This window comes from Rhea americana, unplaced genomic scaffold (assembly GCF_003343005.1).
Source record: "Rhea americana isolate MKP2758 unplaced genomic scaffold, rheAme1 scaffold_259, whole genome shotgun sequence".
NCBI classification, from domain to species: domain Eukaryota; kingdom Metazoa; phylum Chordata; class Aves; order Rheiformes; family Rheidae; genus Rhea; species Rhea americana.
Window position 1 is genome coordinate 62,495 of NW_028186378.1, and position 17,172 is coordinate 79,666.

At 44.7% G+C, this 17,172-nt stretch overlaps 1 protein-coding gene across 13 annotated transcripts in view; it reads right to left on the reverse strand.

The window, feature by feature from the left end:
- LRRFIP1 (LRR binding FLII interacting protein 1) overlaps positions 1-17,172 on the reverse strand; it is a 110,697-nt gene that overhangs the window by 21,556 nt on the left and 71,969 nt on the right. For 7 of the 13 annotated variants that reach the window (XM_085307454.1, XM_085307448.1, XM_085307445.1 and 4 more), the window contains 6 exons: positions 16,194-16,274; positions 15,004-15,048; positions 13,957-14,022; positions 11,009-11,086; positions 3,729-3,761; positions 2,379-2,504 (listed from right to left, as the gene is read on the reverse strand). In XM_085307454.1, the coding sequence (XP_085163580.1) occupies positions 2,379-2,504; positions 3,729-3,761; positions 11,009-11,086; positions 13,957-14,022; positions 15,004-15,048; positions 16,194-16,274 (429 nt within the window). Of the gene's footprint in view, positions 1-1,047; positions 1,120-2,378; positions 2,505-3,728; positions 3,762-11,008; positions 11,087-13,956; positions 14,023-15,003; positions 15,049-16,193; positions 16,275-17,172 lie in introns of all 13 variants that reach the window. The other 6 variants (XM_085307455.1, XM_085307456.1, XM_085307453.1 and 3 more) reach the window with 4 other exon arrangements.

Genomic DNA, 17,172 nt, shown 5'->3' on the forward strand with positions numbered 1-17,172 from the left:
CACCGTTTTCTATACCAAAAGCAAAGCCAGAATTAAAGAGGGTCACGGAAACTGGATGCAGCTTAGGTACAAATCAGCACAAAAGGCACCCTAAGGGACACCAACTGAAAAAAACCTAACTATATTTTCTTTGCAGTGGGATTATTTTGCTACAACCCCAATCAGGGGGAAAAAAAAAATAAAAAAGAGACTTTTCGGGGGGGGGGGAGGGGGGAAAGGCCCAGACTATTCTTTTTCCATTTACAACTCACTTAAGACAAAGTTCACATGTCGTGGCACTGAGCATATCAAAAGCAGAGGCAACAGTTCATGTTGATACTCGTGGCATCATCTGCCTGGATGTCTGCCCGTATCTTTGCAAGACTGCCGCATCAGGAAATGCAGCTGATGTGGCTGCTCACTTATTGCAGGGTGCTACGCTAACGCATACGTTGCCGCACCAAAATTATTGTACAAYTTCATGAGGGTGGTAAGTGCTTCCTCGGTGCCGCTGCTGGGAGCGTTCATCCTTCGGGCAACAGGTAAAGGAATCGTTTAAGGGCTGTTCAGAGCGCTGCGTACGGGGTTTACATGACAGCCTTCACCTCCACAYGCACAACTTTCCAAAGGCAGGCTGGACATTACCAAAACAAAACGCAAACACACATACAACCTTATAAACTCCAAGTTTTCATAGCACTGTAGGCCACAAGTTTTAATTCATTTCCTATTTGGGGAAGTTTCCTGAATTATACAGTTATTAAAAAATATATATATATATTTTTAATAGTAACTTAAATTTGTTAGTAAAGTGACTGCCTTCTCAAAACATCAAATAAGACATGCAAGGGTAATCAGCAGCCTTTGAGTTAAGATTCAGATGCATTTCTCACCACAACCAGTGGACATCAGAACAGATCCCCTTCTGGCCGATGGAACGCGTTTTCACACAATTTACAGCCCCTCCCAGAAGAAGAGCATGCAAGGTCCATTCCAGTTCTCACACTGACTCTCTGAATGTTTAGCTGGTGTTAATTATCACACTTCCAGGCTACAGCAAACCAGTACCTTCAATTCTTTCAGGCCCTGCATGTATTTGCCTTCTACATCCTGAATCTGGTCCTTTAACTCATAGATATCCTGAGAGAAATGGTGAGAAAGGTGAGTGATGTTGCAGCAACTAAGGGGCAGTAAATACAGCTGCTTCGGAGAAGCAAGTGTTCAAAGTTCTCATTTAACTATTTCCAGCGTGCAGGTTGAGCGGCCCGATCCTAGCCCGAATGCTTGCCGGGAACAAAATTCCTTGGCTAGAAGTTTATATCAACTCTGCTCTGTTTGATTGGAAAAATTCAATCTTCAGCAATATGGACAAGATGCAGACGCAGCTTCCAAGCCTCCAACAGTCATGCGCCCTAGCCACAAAGCCTGTCTCTCCCTGTCACTAACTGTAAACTTGACATTTCTCTGCTAGAGCTTGCTTGGAAGCAGATTATTGCCATGTCTGAGATATTCTGATACTAAAAAGGTAATAACTGTCAAAGCAAGCATGAAAAATACAGGTTGTACTAGAGATGTAGACAGTATTGTATGAAAAAGCCATTGAAATTTAATTATGAGCCATGTTTCACAGTCTTGTGAACTTATAAACTGTAATGCATGAAATTACCAGAATGCACAATCTCAATTTTAAAATAGCCTTCAGAGCATCAAAAACTAGCTAAAAAAAATCCAGCTATCAACCACCCAGACTTTCACTCAGCGATGGGAACACTGGATTGAATAGCTGTCTGCTATTCAGATGTGCCTAAGCACGGAATCAGGAACTAGCTAGGAAATACTCCCCCCCCCCCAAAGTTGGAAGTTTCCCCTCAAATTAGCCTCCAATAAGTGTGCAGTGCTTCTTGCATCGTTTCCAGCCTCTTATCGCTGTATTTCCACAGATTAGTAGGAGACGTGTCTCCTACGATCAGTCTGTTCTACTGCCATAGGTCGTAGAACTTTCCCCAAGACTTCCTGCAGCACACCACAGTATATAAAGTCCAGCAGTTTCCAGCAGYATATAAAGCTGTTCGCTATTCTTTTACAGCATATAATTCATTTTGTCACGGCTGCCAAGAAGGGGAAACAAGCCAGTTATTTTTTGCTAAGGGACCCAAAGGAAGCCAGTGCTTTAATACCAGTGCGGCAGGCAGTTCTAGTTACCGTTAGCACCGTCAGTCCTAATTCTTATCGCCGCTTGCCACACACAACGACGGCAACAGCAACGCTCCTTTTAAATAATCTTACAGCTTATTTACTAATTAGAAAAAATAATGCAAGGCACAAAACCATTCTGACCAAAGTAACAATTCTTGAGAGAAGATTCCTAGCAACGCGTGCTCTTGGTAAATATTTCTCACCTTTATTTCTCTAATAGATGCCTCTGTATCAGCTGAGATGGAGGTGTCCCCACTGCCTCTCCGAGAAGAAGTCCCACCTAGTGAAGCTAGGGTAGCTGCTGATAAACTCGAGGCAGTACGAACTCCCTAGAATCACACACAATTAAAAATGGTTACAACTTTTTTTTTTCCGACATTATTTTATTTTTAATACATGCAATACACAGTGTGAAACTACTTATAAAGATAAAATAACATTTGTGTCTTCGGCACCATGAGTCATACTCCAGTAGAGCAGATGGATCAGCATTAGGTGTTCAGTCTTGCCTTTCAGCAAGGCAAAAAACAGCCAAAACAAAACCAAAAAACGGCTTCCAACAGCAAGTTTTATACTTTCAAAAAGCTGCAGGTAATTCCTAATGGGAGTTGGAATGTGTCTGTGCAACTTTGGCAGTCCCAAATCAAATCAGGAGGAAAACAGCTGACAGCAATGGTAGTCATCTAGGTGTCTAATACAACCAGAAACAAATCTGTGGCTTTTATATCATTTTAATTTCTATCAGTCTCTAGTGCCACGTAAGACACCACAAAGCAGTGTTAACGGCAAACCCAGAAGAACACACACAGTTCCTCAACACCTGCAAGCTCCCTTAGCAAGGGAAGGTTTAACAGCAGGCCAGAAGGAGAAACCTTGCACTTCTGGCTTACGCAAACTTGATTAAAAGCTAGCCCTCTAAGAAGAAAATCAAAAGATCAAGCTTTAACAAGGGAAACTAATGACAAGGACTGATCTGGTGTATTTAAACACTGCTGTATCTCTAACAGGAGTTCATATGGCTTGGCTTCTAATTATTAACTGTAAATTAGACAGAGCCTTCAAGAGCTAGTATCATCTTGGCAGATAGCATTTTCTAAACTTGCATTATTAAATTATGTAGGTGCTTTTGACAGCAACTCAAGTTCTTCTCCTTTCATTCACATCTACGTACTCTGCAGCAGTAGCCTCATTAACTGTTCTAGTGTACTGAGGGCTCTGCAGAGAAAAGGCAATTTCTCACTACTGCAGCATCTTCATTTTTTTTTTTTAATTATTGCATAACGTCGCAATTAAAACCTACTAAACAAAACCAATATTCACATAGCTTGGCCTAAAGCAGTGTCAGTTAAGTGCTGCTGAAGATCAACTACTTAACCGCTGATTGACCAAGAAGGTTTGCCTTGAAAATAGTAGCAGTAGAAGGCTTCAATAATTTGAAGGCTTGCCCCACAATAGATTTTAAGATATTTCTGTAAGTTCAGTGTGAGTTTTACCTACTAAAAAGAATGTGAAGAAATTGCTATTATCAGAATAATTCGTAAGATTTTGCTTACCTTCTCAAAGTCTTTTTCTGGCCTTTCCTCAATCTGTAAAACAAAGATTTAGAAGGAATTATTAGATAGTAGAGAACTACAGTAAGGTATCAGAAATGCAATTCTTAAACCTTTAAGGGCTCTTCATTAGCAACTTTCTTCCATTCAAAGGACAAGTTCACTTAAAACAGCAGCATCCAGGCTGGCATCTGGGGCTGAAAGTCTGAACAGCCCAGCTCAAGTTTCTTTAGTAGTACCTGAGCAGTTCATGATTTTAAGTGGAATATACATATTGATGAAACTCTATAGGGTTTATCGGGTAAGTTAGAGGAACATATTTTTTTCCAAATTCTACAAGATACTGTTTCAAACATTCAAATGACATTTGCATCTGCTTTTTATTTTAGAGCAATTTAAAAACCACTCCTCAAACCAACCCAAAGCAGCAATTTTGAGCAGAGAGGTTGTTAAGTTTTTAACTGAAAGAGCAGTAGATTGCCAAGACCAAGAGAGCTCCTTGAAGCTCGACTGCAATGGACCAAAGGCAAAATAAAGCACCTCCAAAGCCCAGCCATAAGTCCTTCTCCCTTTCCAAAAAAGCAAGGTACCAAGCCAGACTGAAAGGTTTGCGGTCCTTCTGCCTCRCTCCCCAAAAGAGAGGGGGGAAAGAAGAGGAAAAGAAAGATATCTGAAGCTTACAACCTCAGAAAAGTGTTCTCTGCTCATGACAAAAGGAGATCCGACTTCAAGCAAAGATCCCAAGTACRGCTGAGAATACATAAACTCATCCTCAGGTAAAAACACCAGGGCCCTGGTCCAAAGTCTAAATAAACAGCCTGTCGAGGACTGCAGTAGCTCACCGGCATTTACCGATTCAGAAGACAGATCCTCCCCAAACTCSTCTCAAAAAAAACCAAATCAGAAGTAGCGTTTAAGAGCACAGAAAATTTAGGAGCTGAGAAAATACCTGTGCGTTCAAAAGACAGTTACAGAGCAGGACTTAAATATTGGGAAAACAACACACAACCTGGGGAGAGTTTTGTTTCCTTGATGGGAACAGTCCTATCCACTTTTTACTGTTCTGAAACTGAGCAAAGTATCCGGCTACCCAAAACTGGAAATTTAAAATCAAGTGTTTCAGGCTGCTTCAACTTGCTGTTGAGAGGAGGAAAAAAACAAATTATTTGACAGTGTATTTCATACATAGAATAAATTCCCAATGATTAGCACTAAGAAAATTTAAACCTCAGACTTCAAAGTAAAATATGTCTGATTTAAAGCACTATGTGTAGGCTTCTCAGAGGCAGCAAATGCAAATAGTTATTAATGGACAATGTATTTATTTTTAAATATCCTCCTAATTTGGGTGGAATAAGAAAAAACATGCCAGTCCGCTCCAAGGGGTGGATTTGGCAGCTTTCTAGCCAAGGCAAACACTACGCTGTTGTTGAACAAGAAGGTTGTGGCACTGCAAATATTGGTGTGCTACCACAGATTAGCGCACGCAGACAAACCCAAATYGTCTGCAGGAATTTATGGGCAGCCTTTTGCAAAATCTACATTGTCAGGTCAGGGTAGAACTAAAAATACCATCTTTCTGGGTGACAGATGAATCCCAGAAAGTACTCTTGATTTCTTAAAAAGAATGTGCAACCTCAGGTTTTAATAAGATAAAGGAGCAAACTTCTCCTTAAAACAAGGAAATTGTTTTAATGATGCATAAAAACAGTCAAATAAAAGTTTCCATTTAGAAAGGGGAAAACACTGGAAAAATACGCRGTGAAGGATATGCATTTGGTAGCTATTTCTCGGCGGAGCCCTYATAACCACACGTGGCAAGCTTGCTGCGTGCTTACTGCAAACAATCTTCGATAGCTCTCTGAAGCTGAGGAGAGGACACAGTTTGGATTCTGCTTTACAATAATATACTYAGTGCTTTAAAAGAGAAACGGTTCTCTCCAGCAGCAGGCAGCCRCCAGAGGGAACTCCAGGTCTGCAGCCTTTTCACCGGCTCCTTCCTATAAGCCCTTGGATGCTTGATCCAGAAAGAAACCAAACAGAGAAAATTCTGGGGGAATATGTTGAGTTTTGTCTGAAGTTAGACAAACTTCTTGCCARAAATACTTACCTTTCGCAGTGCTACCTACAAAAGTGTCCTTCCTACACTCAATGTAGCCTCGTGTGCAAATTCACTGGTCTTTGAAATCCGCCCCCCCCCCCCAAAAAAAATATAGGACACTTGCTAGCAAAGAAGATATAAAGAGGAATTCACTTAACGGTACAAGGCCTTTAATTTCCAGAATATCACCTCATTTTTCATTTCTACAAAGGTGCGGGTATGTCTCTACTCACAGATTACCTTTCTCTTCACCAATCATCTGGCCAATTCATGCTGGAGAGTATAAGGAGGGAGGAAAAAGGAAGTGATTTTCAGAAGTCCAGCGTGGAGATCTTTTGCAAAGGGAATCGGCTGCTTTTTATGGGTTCAGAGCGCAGCCTCCTCTCAAGAGTTATTTCGGAAGAAAACCAGAGCCCCGGTACAAACGTGCCAGGCTTACTGCAGCAGGAAGCTTTGCAAGAGCAAAGTGATCCCACCAGTCTCTATATGGAAATATTGCCTATTTTGCATAGATAATAAAAACAGCGTAGCGCAAAGCTTGAAAAAGCATTGCTCTACTCCTGCGCCAGCCAGCAGGCGAACCCGCGAGGTCGGCTGCCAGCGGCGAATAGCCGGGCTAAAATCGGAGCCGCCAGCAGCCCCGTCACGGTGCGTTCAGGGGCTGCCTGATGAGACCTGAGCAGCCCGGGACCCTTCCGCTGCGAGCGGAGAGAGACGCTGATTCGGTGCGTTTGGGCCGTCGGAAGAGCGCGGGAGCTCCCAGGCGAGGCGGCAGAGCAAGCCGGAGCGGAAACGCTGGCTGCTAGACAGCGCCGTGCGGCGTGTTCAGGTACCCAAAGAGCAGCTCTTGCATATTCAACACGTGACTGATCGCTGTTCAGCTCCGTCTAGGATCACGCACTTGGATCAGCGTCCTTATAAAAAGCAAGGTCTTGGCTGTGACAAATCAAATTAAGATCGTTTCCTGTTCTTAAAGTAGCACAGTGCATTTTGAGATGGCGAAACAGCCCACGGCAAGGAACAATTCTTGCAGTAGGTAGCGCTGAACGAGGAATAGTATCTACAAACACTAGCATTAAAAAAGAGCAGCACTGCAGTCAACGTAACAGCTGATACAATTATAAGATTATTAGTTCGATCAGCTGGGCTGGGGCACACAGCATCCCCAAGAATTCCCGCGTGTTTTTCCAATCACCRGAGCCACCTTAACGCTAGCGATTCGCATTAAGCCTTTAAAAAGCCAGCAGCGGAAAACACCGCTGAACTTGGTCAGCTCTAAAGTGGATTTGTCAGGAGTATCCTCACTAAGGAAAGGGTGTTATGCCAAACCTCATTGCTTGAGCAAACTTGCCAGCATCTGAAATGCAAGGTAGCACTGCAGCAAATCCTCTCCCCTAGAGGCCTGCAGCAAATGCAGACGCTATCAGTGGCAGGCTCGGATACAAGCCTCCGAATCTCTGAAAGCGTAAAGGAGAGAAAGCAAAGCTCGAGCACGCAGCGAACGGCGACCAGGGAAATTGCTATAGATTTCGTTGTATTTCTGGCAAGAGCATTACAAGCTTCTTCCAGCAAGGAACGCGACCCGCGGCTCTGCGTTGCTTCACGGCCCGAGGCCCGCGCGCATCCTCCGAACCGCGCTCGCCTTCGCRGTCCTGCCTTTCGCAGGCCTGCCGTGGAGGAAGAGGAAGGTGCCGCGGGGTTGCACGAGGGCCCGCGAGAAGGGGGACTGTTAGTCCGAAATGCAGGACAACAAGATGTGCCCTCTCCTGTTATTTTGTCTTTCTTTGCTCAGAAACTCCCCGGATAAACACTACAACATTCTGAATCTGCTCCAAATACTGCTTTTCCCTACCGGCTTATATTAAACACGACATATTTGCRTATCTGCAATAACTGCAAGGGCAGCAGAAAATTACTGGTAGGGACTGCGGGGAAAAATATGGCTATTCACAACATCAAAAAAAAAAAATCAATCAAGAAACCTGATGCTGATATATTCAAGCCTTAAAAATGCAAAGACGAGCAAATATTTACGTGTTGTGTTTGAGCATCCTCCTGATAGTTACTGTATTACAACCATCACAACACAGGAGAGCGCAGGCTCGCAAAGCCGTGCYGGGCAGGTACGAGCTGCGGCAGCTCCCTGCACGACGTTTGACGGGCAGTGATAGAGGGGGGCAACATCTCTGAGAAAAGACTTACGGGCTGCAACAACCTTTCAGCTGAGGAAGTTAAACCGAGTGGCTCTCCCTTCACAATATCTGTTTTTTCCTGATATTTAAGCAGGCTTGGGAACAATTCCGCGTTGGGTTTCTGCCTAATAATGCCTACATATGTAAGAAAATCATACACACTTTCAGTCTTAACCATTCATGCTTTTTTTTTTTTTTTTTTTTAATTACAAGACCTGGATTTTGTAAGCTGTCAGACTCAGCTTTTCAATGCAACAGTCCCAGGCTTCTGCCAGCCTTTTCAAAAGTAAACTTGGGATTAAGTAAGTGCACACATGGCCAAGTATATTAAAAGCAGAATCAAAAACGCATATGGCTTGATGTATTAAGGGCGAGAGCAATTCATTTTTAGAGGTTAGCAATAAACTGCTTGTAGAGACCCCAACAACCAACCACACTTTACCTCTCGTAAGCACAAGGACTGCCAGAAGTGAGGCTGCAAGCTATTTGTGGTTGCCCAAAGGGATTTTTCTCCTTCCTTGAGGAAATCCAGGCAGGCGACATTTCAGGACAGCGCGAGTGGAAGCGATAAACTGCTGCGCTAACCGAGAAGGCACGGCTCTAATTCACCGTCCTACTGCCAAGATGGAGCGCGCAACTGGAAATGCCTCAAATCCCCTATTAGAAGGCAAAGCAAGAGGTTCCTCACTGCCAATTGCAGGAAAAGGCATCGTGTAATACGGCAGAGAAAGAAAGAGAAGCCATCACGAGATGCTGGATTCACCCAGCACTGTAATTTGAAATCTTGCAGCGAAGCCTGGAGCCAGGCAGACCACCCCRGGCAGCAAGGCTTGTACTACCTTACAGGAGAGGCAAAGCTACAGCGGTGCCTTCAGACCCGCTGCAGCACCGACTCTCACCTCTTGAAGGCTACAAAAACAACGGAAGTGCTTCATGCCCTGCAATAAACCACYGATTAAAAAAAMCAAAAAAATAAATAAAATAATAATAAAATGCCTGCTGTCTCCTTGCAGCCAAGATTCAGCTGGGCATCTCTCCAATTTCTTTGCTGGCGCAGCTAACCACCTCCACCCACTCACATCCAAASAGTCCAAAACCTAAGTGGAGAATTAAAAGACAACAGTGCCCTATAGCTCCCGGGAGGGGCAAGCTGCATTTTGTTACCGCCATAAGCAACTTGCACTGCTTATGTCTCGGACTGCTTATGAAAAACACGTAATGGAAGCTAGTAGGTACCTGAGTCTCAAAGAGCTTGGTTGGAATCCCTGGTTAATCTAATTATTTTTGGCTTTGGGAATAATTGAAACATGATTTAAGGCAAGTGTTACTAATAGCAGTTACACACTGCAAGAACTCACAGTTCTCTCAGAGTCAGGAACTAATTAAAAATACTGATTAACTTACAGCTCACTAGCTGTCATACGGCATCTGACAAAATTCCTGAAGAGTCACTTAAAAAGTCAGCGTACCRTTTCCTTTAAGGAACGCCGACACTTGAGCGCAGGCTCACGTCTGGAATTTCCCCCCTGCTCTTTTCCATCAGTTCCCCTTTCTTTGGCTCGAGCAAATTTATTCAGCGTCTTTCGCGGAYTGCTGCGCGCGCCCGGGGGGCTGGCCCAGCCACCAGAAGGCTCACCGCCGCCACGCAGACCTACCGCGCCGTTCTCACCGTGGGCGAAAATGCCAGCGACGCGCGCAGGTTTGCAAATCGCAAGCTGCGTTTGGGTGGCCACGGACAGGACATCAGATATAAAGTAATTTGTTACCGCAGACTACGTGTATTTATWGAAAAGGAGCGCTCCAGAAGCGCATCTTACCCTGTTGACTTCTCCTTAATTACTCCTTAAGGCAACATTTACAGCGTTTAAGTTTCAGCTCCTCAGCTAAGCAACCAAGGCAAGAGGATGTTATGACTGGAGAAGCATATTACATGTGTTAATTTACGGTTTCCCCCTCCTCATCACTTCCTATCCTGGGGATGCRGTAGGCAGTAAGTGATAGGTCCCAAGAGAGCTGGCACGTGGAAATGTCGCTGCAAGGAACGCTTGCTGGTAGCAAAGGCAGYTTACCGAAACTCGGTGGAACGCTTCAAAACCACTCTCTAGGAAAAATTAACTTTGTTATACGCGAGGCTACTGTAGGGCGCACGTTTCCCCTGAAAAGTGAGCTACTGCACTTCGCTACAGGCACCCTTGCTCTGAAATCAATAAGGAAATAAATTCAGAGTTGTAAAGGATTAGCTGGAATAATTAAAGAGAAAGCAGCGGATGTCATTGAAAGAAAAAAATGAGGCAATTAGTTTCAACCAGTAAAAGACAGGCTGAAAAAAGAAAAGTTTTGCCTTGGTCAGCTACAGTAAGTTGGAAAAATCTTTAGCATTCAAGTCTGGTTCGGCCACGGCTGCTCAGGAGTTCCCCCAAAGCAGTTATTTCACAACACCAAAGATCAAGTGCCCACTTGTCTGCAATCCAGCAAATACATCCAAATACAATCTCTGGCCAGTTTTCTATTCCTCTGCAATACAGAATGCGGCAGTTTGGCAAACTTGCAGCAACTCAACATCAAAATACATCTGAATGGGGGGGAAATTCAACTTACTGGTAACTACAGTGAGATTCGGGGTTTCTAACCAAAGCAGATGCAGCGCTTGCATCAACAAACGCTAGTGCTTTTTCACAGTACCCTTGCCAATGTGCCTTAAGCCTGGTTTTGCAGTTTTTATGGCAATGCAAAAGAAGTGTGCTTCAGGTTTGTGTGGCAATGCTTTTTTTTTTCTCCCTCCTTTTCTTTCTTTTTTCTCCAACCTCCCCCCCTTTTTTTTGGTAATTTCTCACCCCGTTCTCCTCCCTCTCCCTTGTTTTAAGCACTGCTCTGCACATCCAGTTAAGATCATAGCAAAGAGACAGCGACCTCTGCGTACAAAAAAAGAGACCTTGAAGAACAGGAATGAAACAGCTTAAGTAAAAAGAAAAAGAAATAGAGGAGCTCACCACTGGACTGGCCCGAGCAGAGCTGGCTCTTGAAGACGCCCGGGATCCTGAGCCGAGGTAGCAGCTGTACTCTGAAGGCTGCCGCAGATTGACCGAGAACAGCAAGCAGAGAGAAGAGAAAAGAATTAGAAGTGGAAGGGAAGCGACAGAGGAATCGGAGTATCTGAAGTTAGTTACAAAAACGGTTCCATGCACCGGGACGAAGGAAGAGCAGTTAAAGTCAGAGAATAGGTATTTGAGGTATTAATTYACAAATCAAGGCAAGCAGCAATCCCAGGGGACGGACCGAGCAGAGTTTTGATTCCCTTCTTAGAACGGCAGGACAGACAGACTAACGTTTTATTTAAATATCTTACGAGACCGGTCACAACCGAGGAACCTTCATCTCTATACAAACGGTGCAACCCCACCGCTCCGCGGAGTTTCCTTCCTGCTTTTTCCCCCCCCAACACCGTGCACACGTAAAATAAATCCGTGCTCCATAAGTCGAGGCAAGAACCAGCCAAAATAAGCGCTTAGCTAAGTGGTGAGTAAAGTAAAAACTGGAACCATCTCAGAGACTGAATATCCCTCCTGCTTTTCCAGCACCTGCTGCCCTCATCTCCTGCCAGAGAAAGATTTGGTCCTTAAAAGCGGATACCCGGCCAGTGATGCAGAACGCGCAGGGCTGACTTGTTGCTGACAAAGAACGTGTCTCTACTGCTTATCACCGGAGGATATAACGTGCTTAAAGCTTTTCACCTTCATTCCCTGCTTTAAGTGTCTGGGAAACAGAACTAAAACTTTTTCGGCGTATCAATTCCAGAATTATTTCCTTCTCTTTTCCCACAGATTCCAGAACGGCAGCTCTACGCTGTCACACGTAAATGTGTTTTATAGAAAAAACACACAAGCATACACGTGAAAGGGAGTTTTTTCCAAATACGTTCAGAACACACACGGGTTAAAAGTCATCTGACGTTTACTGGGACCTGGGTTTTTTTTTCCTCTATTGCCACCACCGCAAGGAAGTTGCGGATGCAACCTTTGCAGCGAGGCTRTTTCGACTGTCACATTTATTTTGCTCTTTGCTGAAGGGGAAAAAATAAAAAAAAAAAATATAAAAGGCCCCCACCTTTCCATTTTAACGATTTTAGGAACTCTTCCYTATCTACTTGTCAAGACACTTATCGCAGCAAACCGTGGCAATGCCGCCGCCAAAGGCTCCCGGCAGGAGCTTGCACCCCTGCTGGGTAGCAGTGACCTGGGATTTGAGGCCAACCAAGCTTTCTTCTCTCCTTTTCCTTCCTGTTTTTTTAAAACCAGCTCCAGCAGTTCTCTAAARTTTGGAGCCTAGATCGGTTGCACCGACTTTCAGGTGCAAAAGTCTATAGTGACGCAAGGAAAGCGGCATTCGAGGACAGGAACGAGCAGAAGCAACTGCTCTTTCCAGCAGCTCAAACTACCTTCAAGAAGACCTTTGCGAGCTTTTTTTTAATTTTTTTTTTAATAGGCAAATAAAAAAGCGTAAGCTTACAGTTAAAAAAAAAAAAAGTTATAACAGGAGAAATAACCCCAGCTACAATACAACCAGAAGCTTAATTTCTAACTCTAAAGCATTACACTCCCGGCACATGACCAAGCCACGTCTTTAGATGTCTTGCCTAAAGCGAYGTCGGCTTCGTGCTTCCATTTCACAGACAAAAATAAGCCAAATTTAGAACTGGCTTCCATAAAGTTTACAACTATTTTCAAACACAGCCACTTCAATTCCTAAATAATAATAATAATCTGATGTAAAAATTCAGGCTTTTCTTGTTGTGCAGTCCTGGCAGAGGAGCCTGGAGCCATCACTGATAAACATCAGTGATGTTTTATGCTTAACATAAAAAGGATATGGAATAAACYTGAAATTTTTATTTAAAAACCACCCTACCGAGCAGTCCAATACTAATGTTTCCTGGTACCTATTTATTCCATAGGTGCTTTGYACATATTGCACRGCAGGATATTCGAGCGTGGGGCATTTGGTCAGTCAGCTGGGACTAAGCCCGGCTCAGCCTCATCTTCTGCATTCRCTTGTCTGCCGTCCTCCAAAACCATCCTGTGCTGACACCTACCCGAACGGCACATCCTTCCGGAGGGGAGAGCGTCACAGGCTCCGGGGACCGCCAACCAGCTCGGCACGGCGCGAGCGGCAGGCCCGATCGGCCGAGCCGATCCTTCCCGCTGCGTTTTTACACGGATGCGCGGMGAGACCGCGGCGAAACCAGAAGCGATCCGAAGCAGGAGATCAGTAGCAACAAGACGCCCAGCACAATTAGTGAATCGGTTYAATTGCGACCGGATGGCACAGCCTTTTACAGACTACCAAGAGAGCAGTAGCTTAGCAAGCATTCGTTAAAGTTTCTTTCTCCAAGGCTGACAGGGCTCTCCACGGACTGGGGCACATGTTTCGGAAAGTTTTGTCTCAGGTTGCCTGGAACATCACTACTGAGTACAAGCCCCACAAAGCAAAACCAAGCAAACAACAGGTCTACAAAAATGTACTTTATGCTTTAAGTGCCAATGTGGTAACAGCAGGGAAGTGATTTTTTTTTTTTTAACTACATTAATCTTGCTTCTCAAAAAAAAAAAAAAATCAATTCCCAGAGAGGGAAGGGATTTTACGTGGGGTCTTTCCAAAGTATTTTTATCTATAAACTAAGCCAAAAGGCAGAGCTGAATTCCCCTCCCCTCAAGGGCAATGCATGCCCAAAGACAGCATTACAACAGCAAATAAATCAGTGCTTTTTACTCCAGAGAACCTCGTGGAAGCAGCACTTGCAGCTCCGCACGGAGCACCGGCTACCAATCTTCCACCACCCGTTTTTTCCATGTTCCTCAGTCCGAGAAGGACCGCGCTCTGCTGAAAACAGGTTACCGGAGGACAGAGACAAGACAACAGGGAAACACGGAAAACGTCTTACGGCACGAGAACTAGAGGCACTACACCGACGACTCCCACTGTAAACGCTCTCGTCATACCCGGATGCCTACGATTAAAAGACAGAGTCAGCGCAGGCCTGGTGGACCCAGCTTCTGCTTTCGGGCTGGAGCGTTACCAAGCCACAAGGTGCAGCGTGAAGGACACACAGGAACGAGTAGCATGCACAAAGCACAGCGACATCTCCTGGGAACAGTCACAAGCATCATGCAAGTGAAGAACTAGCACAACTCAAATTCACCGAGCTGGGAAAGTCCGTAAGGCACGTGCAAAAACCAAATTAACCTCCCTCCACACCCCCCCCCATCACCACCACTCAAATCCATCGCAGTCATGCATTTCTAATATTTCTTTCAATGTTCAGTTCAACGTTTTATGTTACCTACAACCAAAGTGGCTACATCAATTCTTCAACTRTTCACATCTGTTTAGTTTTATTTATTTATTTATTTATTTTTTATTTTTTTTTAGTCCTGACGAAGGACGGGAGAAACATTTTGATGAATTTTGCTTAAAAGCCAGTTTACCAAGGTATGGTGAAAGGAGGAGGATGCATATTCTAAGACACCCATCTAGCTCCAGTTTAGCATATTTACATGTTCCCCCCAGAAAGCACGGGGGGAGCAGGAAACTATCTTAGAGTGCTTGAAAACAAAATCTGCCACAAGCTCATTTTACAGTTTAAAAACAGGAACAGGGGAATTTGGCCACAAAATTTTAGCTTTTTACTACTACACAACCCGTTAGAACTGATGTTGCCTCTCTCTGGCTGCTCTGGCACCAAAACAAAGACCCTTGTCCTCATCCAGACAGATGCCTGCAGCAGCATCACAACTCCATGAGCTTCCAAGAGGAAGGACCGGCAAAATTTGAGCATCGCACGCATGCATTCAACGGGATCAGACTCTAAGGGGACACCACGGTGAGCGAGACACGGATCCAGCGGGAACCACGCAGGCGAGAGACAACAGATGCACGGCCGAAAGCGAGCAGCTTCTGTGTTTGTGGTTAGGACGTTAGGACGACAAACCCTGTAACTTCTGGCTGGCAGGGCATCGCTGTACAGCAAGGAGGGCTGAGGAAGACAAGCACAAAACCTTTTTGCACAGAAGAAAATAAAAAGAAATACAAAAAAGGTGCCTATAGCAGAATTAACCATCTCGGTAAGGACTTTTGGGGGTTTTTAAGCTAGATCATCTGTGGCGTGAAAGCATTAGATCTCAGCTCCCACGGACTGGGAATAGAAAGCAGACGCACACATATTTCCTACAGGAAGGGAGGAAACCACACCATGCAGAAGCAAAACAATATCATTTAATTTTAGGTTGTTAATGTTGTYATTGTCTCAAACACGCGCGTGTGGAGCGAGCAGCGAGAAGGGCTGCTTCTCCTCACTTCAACCAAAGCCAGGTTGAAGYGCTCAACCGAAGACAGAATGGTTCAGGGTATTTTGAGTGCTCTACATAGCTATAAGGTATCTTGTGTATTTCAGTATAAAATAAAACATAAGGGGGAAAAATTTTTCTGGACAAAATTACGAATATTAAGTCAGAGCATCACAAACCAAACGCCTTTACCGTTAGTAATCCTTATTCAGAGGATGCAGCGAGTGARTTCAGAGAGCACACGCAAAACCCCGCGCGAGGCACGGCTAGGTGCAATAGGTGCATGCTCAGGGCGCCGCGTTCCCGCGAGCACGCCACGCGTAGCGCCCTCGAGCTGCTGCCGGCACGCGGGCCAAACTCGGGGCACGCGCAGAGGACAAGCCAACCTCCCGGACCGCTCGAAAGYTGTAGGAGTTTTCTTCTGGCATGAATTACTCGCTCGCAGTATCGTTTTGGGCAAGCTCGGCCTTGCTAGATTGACAAGGCGAGTAGAAAATCATCAAGTAGAAGGAAGAACTTTGGTTAATCAAGATTTTTGCATGTTTTCCCAGACCAACTTAGGTCAGTAGCGAACGAGGTAACTGTAGGAAAGGGAGGAGCAGCAAAGGAAAACTATTTGTGCCCTTTTTAAAATAGTTTTCCACTGCTCACTCCAACAATTAACAAAAAGCTGGGGCTTTGCTTTTCTTTTTTGCTTTCTCAAATTCAACTAGAGAGCTATAGAGACTCTTGAAAATTGGCCCAAATTATTCATTCCTRTAACACAGGAGGCTGTTTTATCCAAAGGAGGGCAGGGCAAGGAGTGCAGGCCAAGTAAAACCGGAGGGCAACAGACCCAATTTCCATTTTGGGAAGAAGGTTGAGACGTGGAAGCATAGCCACTGTTGTGCAGACCAAGATCAGAGTAATACGAAGCCTGCATTAATAACAAAGGAAAAAAAAGAAAAAAGCAACCTTGAGAACTCAGCTTAGTAATATGGATGAGTTTCTTAATTGATTTAAATGGAAAAGAAACAGTAAATTAGGTGCTTACAAACAGCAAGAATYCAAGGTGATTGTAGATGGGAAAAATGAGGTAACATAATTGCATTAAGGAAACTAGCTTAAAGATATGACGGTGCGTGAAAATTGYGTGCCCTTTCCATTTCTAAAGTTGAGACCTTTTAAAAGAGTGAAAGGCCTTTTACCTTACATGGATAGTGTCCTATAGGCAAAATACCCGTTTGACTTGTTTTCCAATGAAAACGAATCCATCTTCCAGGCTCAAGCGCAGAACAGCCGCGCCGCAGCTCCATACCCAGGGGAGCAGCCTCCTGCCTCACGGGGTTTAGTCCTTTGCCCGTGCAGTCCCACCAGGCAGGCGATGTATCGGCTCCCCCTTGCCRGTGCCCGTCAAGCACAGGAAAACCTACTGGTCAGAAAGGCAGCTGGCTTCCACGTCTCCCGTTTGAATTTTGTATCTGGAGGCCTTTGGCCCCCGCTCTCTCTCCCTTCAGCTTGGGTAGAAGGTTTAAGGCTCCGTGTTAAACCAGCCTGGTCTGCTGCCGGTTCCCACACCTGGAAGTCTCGCTACTTGGAAGGAGAGGGAACGCGTGGGAACGTGCCAGTGAGTGCTGCAACTCAGCGGTTAGAGGAAACATTCCCAGGGCATTCGAACAACAGTTGCCAAGCTATCCTCCCCTCACCAACACCTGACTAGACTTMTCCTAATTAGCACTACAGTTCCAATAATTTAATTTTAGGGTAAAGAGGAAAGTAAACTTGGAAGTACCAGACTGGATGCAATGTGGTATGTCCCAGTGATAAGTGGTATT